At 39.7% G+C, this 13079-nt stretch overlaps 1 protein-coding gene across 1 annotated transcript in view; it reads left to right on the top strand.

The window, feature by feature from the left end:
- The window catches only part of CFAP46 (cilia and flagella associated protein 46), a 108132-nt gene that overhangs the window by 82234 nt on the left and 12819 nt on the right, over positions 1–13079 (top strand). Inside the window, exons 44-49 of the mRNA XM_088132589.1 lie at positions 1207–1386; positions 2697–2864; positions 3446–3543; positions 7995–8143; positions 9059–9219; positions 10553–10665. Of these exons, the coding sequence (XP_087988715.1) occupies positions 1207–1386; positions 2697–2864; positions 3446–3543; positions 7995–8143; positions 9059–9219; positions 10553–10665 (869 nt within the window). The remainder of the gene's footprint in view (positions 1–1206; positions 1387–2696; positions 2865–3445; positions 3544–7994; positions 8144–9058; positions 9220–10552; positions 10666–13079) is intronic.

Here is a 13079-nt window from a genome sequence, read left to right as displayed (position 1 = left end):
ATGCACAGCATCATTTAAATTAGGGCATATCATGACACATTTCAACTGAGTTGGAACTACAGCTCACAGCATTTCTTCAGCTGTGCTGGTTTGCAATTCTGGGAGCTGCAGCACACTGTATCCAAAGTGTGCCAGGTTCAAGAAAGGAGATTTAACTTGTTGAATATTTTATAGTAACAATTATAATTAAACACCTAAAATAATTAATTTAAAAGAAAAGAAGTTAAACGATCAGAAAGACAAGCTATTTTAAAAATGGGAATCTTTTCTTATATACTTTCAGGTCTTTCCTGCTCCTTTCCGTTTGTTTAATCCATTCTTTGCCAAAATAGTTTATGAAAATTTGTTCTGAAATGAGAAAAAATTCTGAGTAACTTCTATTTTCCTCCAAAAATGCTTGCTTTGATACAGCAAGAAATGGAGGGTGGGGGGTGCAAGTGGAACTACCCATTTCTTCCCAAAGTTATTCAGATGGATTTAGATCTGGAGTTATGGAAGGAAAGATGATTTGGCCTGCATGTGTTGGTGATAAACCATGCCACCTGATGTTGCATGTGACATCTGATGTCACATCACAACAAGTATCCACACATACAGGGCAGCTATTAATATCGAGGAAGCAGTTTGGCTTTGTTGCAAACTCAAGCCCTGAGGGCACTGATCAGTCTTGCAGAAACAGATTAATGACTTATTTAGAAACATAAAAAGGGAGATCCTTTAAGGATAGCTAATCCTATAACAATATGAGGAACATGTGAGAGTGAAGCATGACTGCTCTTTTTATTCAAAATTTACCAGTCTTCAGGAAGTCAGACATATGCCTATGGCTTCTACATAGGCACATGACCTCCTGATTTTGTTTGGGTATATATGAAAAAGAGGAATTCTATGGACAGCATGGCTTACCAGAGGTATTAGTTATTCTTGAAATGAGAAATAGATGGGGAGATGTGGGTTGAGAATTTATAACTAAGGAACTCAATCATGCAACCCTCACATGAATTTTTGTGGGAAAAAGAATCAAAGCTATCTATAGAGGAAAGCTAAGCATTCAGAATGCCCAGTTGATTTTTGAGGTGAGCAACATGTATTTGAGGTAAGAACAAACTAATATGTTTTCCACAAAGAACTAAACACCTATGTTTCTGGTCTCTGTGTGAGAGTAACTGGAGCAATATTGAATGCTTTTTTTTTTTAACTGTACAGAAGAGACAGACCTGGACTCATAAATACATATTTCAGTCAACTGAGGTTTTGCTGCAGTGCATTAATGTTGCAATTAATAATAACATGGTCGATACCGTGGCAGCTGCTAGTTTGGAAATGGTGGAGTGCTTTGGACAATTTGATCCAGTTTCAGCAAGTCAGTTTTTAGCTCTTTATCAGGTAAGACAAGAACTGTAAATCAAAATAATAACCACAATGTCTGCTACCACTTTAGCTACAATAGGAATTGTAGTTGTGTGCTAAGCACAAGAAAAGTTTTGTTCCAAGCTCAGAATAAAACAGTTCGCCACAGAATGTTCCGTCAGGACTCTCTGAAAATACCATATTCTAGTGGAACAAAACTTGAAATGTTCCAAGAATTACACTATAGGGAACATTGAGAAGTTGAAACAAACTCCTTGCTTTCTCATTTTTCATCCTCTGGTCACAAACATAAATTGGATGGTTGTAGCACGATGAGATTTCCCTCCCTGGGATAGAGTTGTAAATTGGTCACAAGGTAAGGTTACGGGTTAGGGTTAAAAAAGAAAGCACAAATGCACATTATATTGCGTCCTTTTCTATAGTAAAGAATTTCAGACAAGCAGCTCCAGTGTGTGACTGACTTTTCCTCACTCACCCCACCCTCCTCCTCTTTGTTAGCTCCAACCAGTGACAGCATGAAAGAAACATGCATTTCCTGGTTTTTTGGCTAATGCGTAATCCAATTCTCCATGATTTGGGGAAATTTAAATTTTTAAAAAGTAAATCCCACAATATTAGAATACTTGAAACAATGTGGATTGAAATATTTTCATCCTAGGCTTGGTACAAAACTCTAAAAGGTCCATTCTGAAGTCAGAATGTTTTTCACACTCCTAACAATAATCAGTTAAATTAATATTAAAATATGAAGTAACTATGAATGCAGGCCATTATATTATGGAGTGAGATTATTATTTTTGCTTGCTTCAACTGTAATTATATATTTATTATTTTGAACATAATATAATTATAATTGAGGAGACTTCTCCTGATCAATGCAAATCTTCTTTCTTGGTTAGCATTTAGAGATCTATAGATTTAAGGCACAATGGATGGGAGGTTTTACATTCACCTTCAAAAGAGCTAAGTGGCTTTCATTGCAAAACAAACAATTTAAAATGCCATTCTGGAGAATACCAATGCTTTTTGTCTGAATATTCCCTTGAATCAGAATGAAGGAAGATAACTTTAATAATCAGTGTTTACATAAAAGTTGTGTAAGCCTATTTTTTCAAGGTAAGAAAATGGGTAAGATTTATTGAGAGGCTGTTCCCTAGAAGGAAAGTAAATAGCTGGAAATAGTTTTTTCATATTGTCAATGTGGTCGTAAACATTTGTACAATATTTTAATGTAGCTGTGAATAGCTTGCTTGGGTTTTCAGTAGCAGTCTGTTTTTAAAAACATTTGCTTAGCTAATGTTAAATCTAATATTATAATCTTCCAGAGTTGTACGGCATCCTTGATGATGAAAGAAATCCTGTTAGCAGCTACCTTGAACAGCAGCAGTTCACAAATGGCAGCATTGCTGCACCTGCAGCACCACTTACAACAAAGAGGAGATACAAGTGGTCTCCTCAGAAATGTAGAACAGAGGTTGACCACTATATCAAAGGTAACTTGATCAGTTAAATGAAACTGTAATTCCTGCTCAGTTGCAGATAGAATTTTCATCCATCTGTGAGTGGATGAGTGGGATTGAGCTGAAACACCTGCCAGGATGCATAGATGGTACTTCACTCTCTATTCCCACAAGTTGTTCTGAAAAAGTTCCTTCTAAAAAAAAGCAATAATATTACAGTTATTTTTATATAAGTAATTGACTGCCTAATTCTATTTCTGTGCGGATGTTTTATTGCATAGCTGAGCAAGGGATAAATGAAGTAAAACAATCATTTTGTTTCCCAACATTGAAAGGTTCAACCATTTATACATTTTCTTAGCATAGCAAATAGTTTGGTGTATTTTGTCAATATTGTTATACATTAATGACTAATGTATAACTTGTAAATAGTTTTATATAAGTATAAGGTATTATGATTATACATTAATCACTAACATGTAAATATTTACAAATAAAAATACTTGCATCCAATCAAAATCTCCATGACAATGCTATCATTATACTTTATAATCAACATTTACAAATGATATTCTTAACTTTTTTGAAAAATAATTATTATGATTTTTTTGTAGGCATGGGAAAGCCTCTCCATTTCTGCACATCACTTTAACATCATGAATGAATTGCCAGTAAATTTTCATATAATTATTCTCCAGCATTCAGGAGACAGGTATGAGTATAACAGTGCTCATGAATGGCTGATGTGTCTTTGCCGTGATGCAAATGTAACACTTAAACATGAATAGTGCTAATCATCACTACTTTTTCAACATAGTCTTTGCAAACCATGCATTTACATTCTGCCCCTGTGAAAAGTTCGGTTTGGAAGCTTCCAGCGCTTAGAGGTTTTTGGTAGGAACCCCTTCCCATAATATGCCATACATGCCCTAGGTGTTACTCTCATTTCAATTGATACAGCAGTAATATATTGGATGGACTTGTGAAACTCAGTACTCCATCTTTTTTTCTACCTTTATTTGGCTTTCATATTGTGTATCTGTGTGCGTTTTACTTATATCAGGACTACATAGTGTGATGACTAGCCACCGAAGTAGTGTAGGAGTAAACTCCTCCCCATCTGAAGGACAATTTGCATAATCAAGTTTTTGCTCTATATATGGAATCAGAGTAATATAATGTAAGGGTAAGAAGGGCCTTGGAAATAACTAGTCCCGACCCTTGCCCAATGCAGAAATTTGCTACTACAGCACCCCCAACAGATGGCTGTCCAGCTTTTGTTTAAAAACACCTTCAGTGAAGGAGGGTCTGACAGCTCCTGAGGCAGTCAGTTCCACTGCTGAACAGCTCTTATCAAGTCTCTCTGCTCCATCTTCTGCTCCCAGTCTTCTCTTTTCCAAACAAAATATACTCAGGGCTTCTAACGATTCCTCGTAAGTTTTTCCTTCCGGTCCCCTTATCATTTGGGTTCCTATTCCTTGAACATGCTCTAGTTTGTCAGTTGAGTGATTTATGGTGTGCCATCAAGTCAGTGTCAACTCTTAATATCCTTCATAAAATGTCATGTCCAGAACTGGATGCAATATTCTAGGTACAGTCAGTGCAGAATTAAAAGAACAATTAACCTCTCTTGATCCTGACACTGTACTTCTCTTGATGCAGTCTAGGATTGCATTTGCTTTTTTTGGAAAGTGCATCGTACTGTTGGCTCATGTTCAGTTTATAATCCACCAAGACAGCCAGATCTTTCCCCCACATACTGTGCCCAGTATGGTTTCCTCCCTATCCTTTACTCATGCTCTTAATTTTTTTCTACCCAAATGCATTTACATTTAGCGTCTTGCTGCACTCTGCATGTTGTCAGAATCCTCCTGAATCTTGATCGTGTCCTCTTTGCTATCTGCCCCTCCCCCATCCAAAGAAGTTTAGTATGTCTGGGGTGCCTTGAAAAATTAGTTTGTCCCATATTACACCTGATAGTCCCTCTTTGAACTGGTCAGTTAAGCCTGTTTCATTCCACCCACCATCCTAACAGGATGTTAACAGTAGCATACTCCATGCCAAAGACTTCACATGTCATAGGCAATGGATTTCATGGTTGTCCGTCACTTGCCTGATTGGAACTTCAAGTTAGTTTTCAGGCATGCCTCAGAACTGGCACAGTTGTCAAAGTCCCAGCAGTTCCGAATCAGAGCAGGAGTTGCCTATTTTACAGCTCCCAGTCTGTAGACTGATTATAAAGCTTAAACAGGTTTGGTCAGTGGGAAGACTGGGCAAGTCCCAGCTACCTGCCTGAGGCACCATCTTCTCCTGTTAACTGGGGGTGTTTGATGCTGTAACTCTGAAGTGGACAATATCCTGGGAACTGTTAATCAGGCTACCTGCCGTTTAGATCCATGTCCATCCTGGTTAATTAAGGCTGCCCAGAAGGTGATGTGTAACTTAGTCCATGCACTAGTTAACACTTCCTTCAGTGAAGGGATACATCATACCCCCTCCTCAAGAAGCCATTGCTGGACCCAACAGTGCTAGACAATTTTTGTCCAGCTTTTCTTTTCTTATTGAGCACGTGGTTGGGTATAGCTTCAGAAGAAACAGATTATCTAGATCCTTTTCACTCAGATTTGAGGCTGGCACTGAAATGGCACTGATTGCACTTGTCATTGACCCTTAGCAGAACTGAGCTAGTAGAGGAGTAACTATCCTGATCCTCCTTGATCTCTCAGTGGCCTTCAATATTTATCATGGATCCTACTGAACTAACTATGGGAATTAGGTGTGGGAGACAAAATGTTGTGGTGTTTCTCCTTTCTCTGTGGCCAATTCCAGTAAATGTTGATTGGGGGGTGGGGGGAAGGAGGTCAAGCCTGAGGCCTCTCATCCCTGCTGTTTAACAACCATATGAAGCTGTTGGATGAGGTCAGTCATCAGCACAGGGTCAGGAATCATTTAATGATACTCAGACTACTGACTAGTGAGTGACCTAATGAGACTGAATGGCTGTATGTTCCTAGTTCTTTTGGTTTCAGAGATTTTCCACCTTTAGTTCTGAATGCAGTTATACTCCTCAGCAGAGCTGGTATGCTATTTGGGTGTCCTTCTGAACTCGCAGATCCTGCTCAAGCAGCAGATGGCAGTTATATCTGGGGGGCCTTTGGCTCAGATTTATCTGGTGCACCAGTTGCACCTTAAATACCATCTTACAGTCACTGCCAGTCACTTTGCATGTGGACAATTGCAGTGTGCTCAACACAGGGCTGAACTTGAAAACCACTTGGAAGTTTCATTAGTCCAGAATGGGGTAGCATGGGCACACTTTGCAATGCTCATGTTACATCTCTGCTATATAAACTGTACTAGCTACCAATAAGCTTGAGACTGCAATTCAGGATGCTGGCTGTGACCTATAAAGCCCTTTATGACATAGGTCTTGGCTCTCTGAGGGACTATCTCTCTCTCACCATTTCTCCCTGGCAAGTAAGATCAGACAGAATGGGCATGCTCCAGGTGATCACCTTAAAATAATGTCATCTGATGGGACCTGGTCAATTCATCATATAGTGCCCTCCCGTGGTTGGAATTGCCATAACACTGCCATTTAAAGACCTGGCTCTTTCCCCAGGTGCTGAGTTAGGAGAACATGCCTTTATTGTATTTTATTTATTTATTTATTAAATTTATATACGGCTTGACTCCCAGCAACCTGATTTTATTAAGCTGCTGGTTATTTTAGTTCCTGGTTATTGCCTTTTTCTTTTTTTTATAATGTATTGGATTTATTTTTAATTGTATACTGCCCAGAGTTGTTCTTGAGTAGAGTGGCTTTTAAGTGTGACAAATAAATAAATTCTGAATGAAAGGTTATAAGTAGTAGGAGGTAATCCTTGTTTAGCAGCTGCCGCAGATAGCAACTGTTCACAAATACAATGGTAATAAATGGTAATAAAAAATTAATTTTATGACCAATGTGTGCATTTACAGGTAGTCCTTGCTTAATGACTATTCATTCAGTGACCATTTGAATTTACGACAGTGCTGAACGAAGAGACTTACAACCCATGACTGAAATTACGGCCATTGCAATGCCCCTGCGGTTACATGATTGCAATATGGGCCCTTGGCAATTGGTTTGCACTTTCTACCAGTTACCAAGCACCCCACAATCATGTGATCACCATTTGCAATCTTCCATGCTGGCTTCCCCAGAAAGTCAATGGGGAAGCCAGCAGGGAAGATCACAAGCCGCTGCAGCCTGCCAAGAAGACTCCCTGTCGTCTCTGGGGGCTGGCAAAAACACCCTGTGCCAAAATCCAAACGGGATTTTCAGCCACAGAGGATTTTCAGCTCCAGAGTGGAGAAGCTTCAGAAGCCTCTCAACACTGGGGATGAAAATCCAAGCAGTTCTGAGGCCCTCACGCACTCAGCCTGCACCACACCCCCGCGCACCCTCCCCAACCCTCCCATGAACCCCCTCGCTCCCTCCCCCACCTGGCAGTGTTTGGGGTTTGCAACTCCCTGCTAGCTTCCTCACTGACTTGATTATGGGAACTTGCCTCACTTAACAATCCACAATTCTCGCTTAACAACAGCAGCCAGGGATGCTGGGATTGCAGTCACTAAGTGAAGCAGTCAGTGATGATTCACTTAATGACCGCATCACTTAGAGACCTAAATTCTGGTCCCAATTGTGGTCATTAATTGTGGACTATGACAAGAAAAGCCTTCAGTGTGAAACTGATCAAGGTCTGGTCAGTTTCAGGCAGCAACTGCAAGCCAGCTAGATGGGTCTAATCAACTAATTAAGGTCACACAGCTGAGCTTGTTAACTTGCCCTTAGCACTTTTAAGGGACATGCTGTGCTGTGGAGAAAAGCAGCTCAGGAAGAGATAGTTTGTTTAAGCAATCTGTCTGCCCTGCTAGGGGGCAAAAAAAGGGAAGAAAAACAGGTCAGGACAGGACATTGTATGAGAGAACCTCATCTAAATGAGAAGGCAGCAACCAGCAATCTTTGCAGATATCCCCCTTCCCTCTCTCTCACAGTCATGTGGTTAGCTTAGCGACCATGTCGCTTAGTGACCATTCCATTGGAACCAATTGCAACCACTAAACAAGGACTACTTGTATTCAGGAAAGTAAAGTTATAGTTTTTGTTTCTTTTGATAGATCTTTCCTGTATGGTGCTGTACTTGAGAAAGTAAAATCAACCAACCCTAAAGAGCAAAAGGAACAAAAGGAAAAGGGTGGGAAGGAAAAGAGTGGACAGCAAAAGGAAAAGGGCGGACAACAGAAAGGAAAATCTGCTCAACCAACTTGTAAGTATTTCTAAACAGGGCAAATATAAATGCACTTTCTGCTGCATAGCTGCACTGAGTAGTCACGCATGAGTATTTGGGAGATGAAAGGACAGTTTCTTAGCAACCAAAAGATGTTCCTGAGTTTACCTCCTCCCTTTGTGCGCCACTGACTGGCTTCAGCATGATTTTTTTTCAGTAACGATGTCATATTGCTATATAGCCCATCAAACTCGTTTGTATAGCTACATCAGAAACGTAATTCCAAGTTTGAACAGTAATTCTGAATGGGCAAATTATTTTCTCCTCTCCCCTCGCCTTCACTTCCCTGTAGATTTCTGAACCAGGGAAATACTTTTCATGGCAACCAAAAGTATCCTTTGTTTTATTCCCACCTTCATTTTTAATCATAGAACTTACAGATTAAAACCTGAGTTGGTTTAATTATTTTGGAGGAGGCAGCATCTATTAAATGTGTGTATCGGTTAAATCCAACTTGCATTTTGTGCATGTGCAAAACTGAGAAAGCGGAAGAAGTGTCAGGGTGGGAAAGCCTCTACAGTGGGCTGAGGTAGCAGTGACTTCAGAGCTGTTGAGAAGTAAGATACGTACCTTCGCTGGGTGGTCGGAGGCGGAGGAGCTCTGTTAAACTGAGGTTTTACTGAATATTAATACATTTCAATTCCTTGTACCTTTATTATTTTACATTTAGAAGGATTGAGAATGCGATACTTCAGTGCTCAAGCATCACTGATGAATAGCTGTCTAGGAACATAGCTGTTACAATAACAAGTTAGCCTAATTTTCTTATCCATCTCTACTCATTAATTTCTACATTTATATGCTGCATAAATGGGGATATGGAAAAGGAAAATACAATGGGTTTTTAAAGAGGTTTCCATGTATTTAATTGGTTTGAATTTTAATTAACTCCAGTGCAGGCTAAAATTGTCCGGAGCCCTGTGAATCCTGAAACATTTTTAAATTTACTGGAAAAAGTCAAGGTTTATAAAGAGGAGGTGATGGACAGTCTTTTGAGAGAGATAGAAAAAAATGAGTTTCAAAGAAAGCAAGTATCATCTGTCAAACTAGATACCGTAAGAAATTTTTAAAAGTTACTTAGATATTTTAGTAATTTAGATGTTACAGTTCATGTTGGCTTTTTTTTTTTTTTTACAAATAATATAACATGATTGTAGAATAATAGTTTATTACTACTTTAATTGATAATGCATAGTAGTTGCTTATAAAGGGTGAGTTTTTGTCCCAAATAGGGATGTGAACAAAATGGGAAATGGGTTGCTTTGAGTTGGCTTCATTCTGGTGGGATAAGACCCCAAAGTTCCAGGTTACTTTGGAATAAAATTCATGTTTGAATGTTCTGGCCAGAGAAAACAATGTTGCCATCAGATAGCACCACTGTTGGCACAGGAGGAACAGCATTTTAGAAATACCATGCTTCCCTCTGGCTGCCACTCTCCCTCTCCTTGACCAGCAGACTTTTTCCCAGAATTCCCTTCCAGTTCCTCCACTACTTTTCATAAAGATGACTGTGGAGATCTTTTTGTGGGTGATAGAATGGTTGTAACTAGCTAGACAAAGATCACTTCCAGCAACACTGGTTCCAGTCCCAGTTGATTGATTTGTTGCAGCTTCCTGGTCTTCCCTCTCCAGCGGCAAAGTCAGATCTAGAATGACTGCCCTCTCTGAGTTACGGTTACTTTTACCCAGCATCTCCATCTAACCTAAGCCAATAACAACTGGAACATGACCGTTCCAGTTTCTGTAAAGGCTGGCTGTTTTTTGATTTTCATTTTTTAAAAGTTTAGTTGTAAGACAGAGGATAAAAGTTCAGTTACAGTACATGGAACAGCTAGAACGCTCAAAGCAACACCAATCAAGACAGCCAGTTTGTACTCAAACCTTGAAACAAAACTTTTCAAACTTAAGTATTTTGTATAGAGCTTGGAGCACCCATTTTGAGACTGAAATATTTTGCAGAAAACTTTTTGCTAATAAGAGTAAGAATGTTTTTTGGGAGCAACCACTGTTACCACAGCCAGTGATTTAAGAGTGGTTGCAAAACTTTCTCTGAATTAATATATGGCAAATAATTAGAAGTGTCTCCCCATATACAAGTGTAGGTCAAAAGTAGAGGCTAAAATTGAAAGTCACCAATTCTAGAGGTTTTTATGAGAATTTTATGAGAGTTGCTAATGTAATTATATTAATATATTCCTTCGAGTCATGGTTATCAAATGCCGTGCATGCAGATTTTATTTTTACTAAACAAAAAAACTACTAAGAGAAAAGCTAAAAACACAGAATTATTCTGTTTGCATTTTGTACAGAACAGAACTTTCTTTTTTACTCTTGGGCATTTTAAATTGGACATTTATTCTTTAAAAATGTCTTAATATTATGTCATAGAATACAGAAGATGAAGATGAACTTGATTTAGCATTTATGTTTCAAACAATATTGTCAGATATGGAAGACTATCTGAAGCCTGTACTGTCCCAGCTTAATCTCTCTGAACTGAGGTAACTAGTGTGTATGTTTGTATGTTTATCCTGGTGGTTTACAATACCCAAAATAACAGTAAAATTCATTAAAATATCAATAAAATACCTAACTGCTAAGGAAGATCATTCCAAGCTGGCAGCCATATACTCAAAAGTAGCACAATGTGTGTATAGAGCACATTGCTGTAGTCTGTCCTTGAGGACAGCAGCTTCATACAGATATTGAAAAATAGTGTGTGTGTGTGTGTGTGTGTGAGAGAGAGAGAGAGAGAGAGAGAAACCCTGAGGCATTTAACATGGCAGCCCACTTCTGCCCTCTCAATCCTCCCACTCAGAAATGTGTAGTATATTCCCACATCTCCCCACTCCCAGCCCTCTCAGGTGATCCAGAAGGATACCATACTCAAGGCTACTGGAAACCCATCAAGATATCTAAGAAAACCAAGGGGGTGCACTTCCCCTATCCAGGTCCTGATGAAGATCATGCAATAGAGCAACCAGCATAATTTTGTCTCATGCCCAGATGTGAACCCTGACTGAAAGGGAGCTAATTAACCCACTCGGCAGTTGAAGTTCCAGCATCTTCTCAATGACCTTCTCTGAAAGGAGAAGGTGGGCTACCGGGTGATAGCTATCAAAAACAACTAAATCCAGAAAAGGTGTCTTCAGAATGTTGTGTACCACCACCTTCTTCAAGGTGATTGGTACCACCTCTTCCCTGAAAAAGTCATTTACCACTACCAGTATTGAGCTGTTTAGACAGAAGGAGGAGCATGTAGCACACAGATAGCAGAATTCATGCTATGCAGCTCCATATCTACTTCCCCTGAATTGGCATGCCAGAACAAATCCTGGATAACATGGTAAGATGTTATAAGAGTCGTTTTTTCAAACACCTTCTCCCTGTGGAGTCCAGACATGAGTGAATAAGGCCAGTTTTATCAGCAAAATGTTGTGTAAATATCTCACAGCATGTTTTGGGATCTCCCTAACCATCCTTTCTAAAAGAAAATAGGTTACCCTAAGTAAAGTTGCTGGAGGATATTCCACTGATGCAATAAAGGCAGAGAAATACTGATGCTTCACTTCCCTTATTGCCTCAGTGTAGGCTCAAACGTGAACTCTTCCCACTTCTGGGACAAACTGTTTTGCCATTGTGGATTTTAGGCATTTGATTCTGGGGTTCAAAGGCAATGAGCAGAGATGAGGTGAATGCTAAAGTGATGTATTGAATACGCCAAAGCAACAATAACAGTTCTTAGTTAAAGAATGTATTAAAAGGAGAATGATACAGAGTAAAAAAAAATCTAGTCTCTTTTGCTGCTGGGATCACCCCCTCACACACACATAGGTGATAGCAGATGAATCCTGGAACCCAGTGGGTACACAGCATCTACCTATTCTGAAATTCATCTCTGAGAACACTAGCAAAATTGACATGGTTTACTACTTATTAACCATCTGTTGCTTAACTTATTTATCAGCTACCAAGCATATCTTTCAAACAGTATTGAAATCCTCCCACTTACAGGAGGCTAGCCTTGAAAACTGGTCACATCATCTCAGAGATAGATGATAGCTTATGCTGAGCTATACTGTACCACAAGATAGGAAACAGCCAAGTGGCTATCTAAGGAAAAAGAGAATGGAAAACGTAAAGTTATTGTAAAAGAACCTTAGTTTTAAAAAGAGATTTTCTACATTAGGGCACAGAGGAAAATGGGTGCACACCACATCTAAACAAATATGTTCTAGAATATTGCTAGACAAGGGCATAATTGCCATGGCAGCTATGAAGTCCTGAGCCTTCCCAGAATTCTCTGCAGAGCATTGAGACGGAAGCTTCTCAGCATTAATAGCTGAGGGGATTCCAACACCAGCCCTACAGTGAGATCCAGGGGCTCAAAAAGGAATCTTGCCATGTAGCAAGGTGGGTGATACGTGAACAGCCCAACTTTACATACAGGCATTCACAATCCACCATCTGTAGAGGAGGGCCTTTAGGCACCACCCAGGTGTCTCAAAAAATCATTACCCTCAATGTCTATTTGGTGCATTCTGGTTTTTGCCCTGAGGGAGAAGGGGAGGAAAATGTTTGTACAACTAATGACAGAGGGACAGAGGCTGCTTGACTGAAAGCTGAAAGGAAGATTTCTGGAATAAAGGGAGCTCTGATGAAGGAAGAGTTGGACCCCCCCCCCACACTTTCTGCTTCTGATATTAAGAGGAAGTGGAGTAGGAGGGCCTAAAAAGAGGGGGAACTTCTGCTGAAGAAGAAATAGAAATTCCCCCTGGCAGGAAGGAGTGGTAGAAAGGCTTCAAGGGGAGGAGATTTTGTCAGCCCCACCCAGTAGCTAGAAATGGAAGGAGAAGCATAATGCCCTTCCTTCCTACAGTACCCAGTTGGAAGGAGATGCACCTTGCACCTCCAG

Source organism: Python bivittatus, unplaced genomic scaffold (genome assembly GCF_059951505.1).
Source record: "Python bivittatus isolate LINGU-HERP-01145 unplaced genomic scaffold, Pbiv_v1 ctg000980_np1212, whole genome shotgun sequence".
Classification (NCBI taxonomy): domain Eukaryota; kingdom Metazoa; phylum Chordata; class Lepidosauria; order Squamata; family Pythonidae; genus Python; species Python bivittatus.
This window is presented reverse-complemented; position numbering and strand designations above follow the sequence as displayed.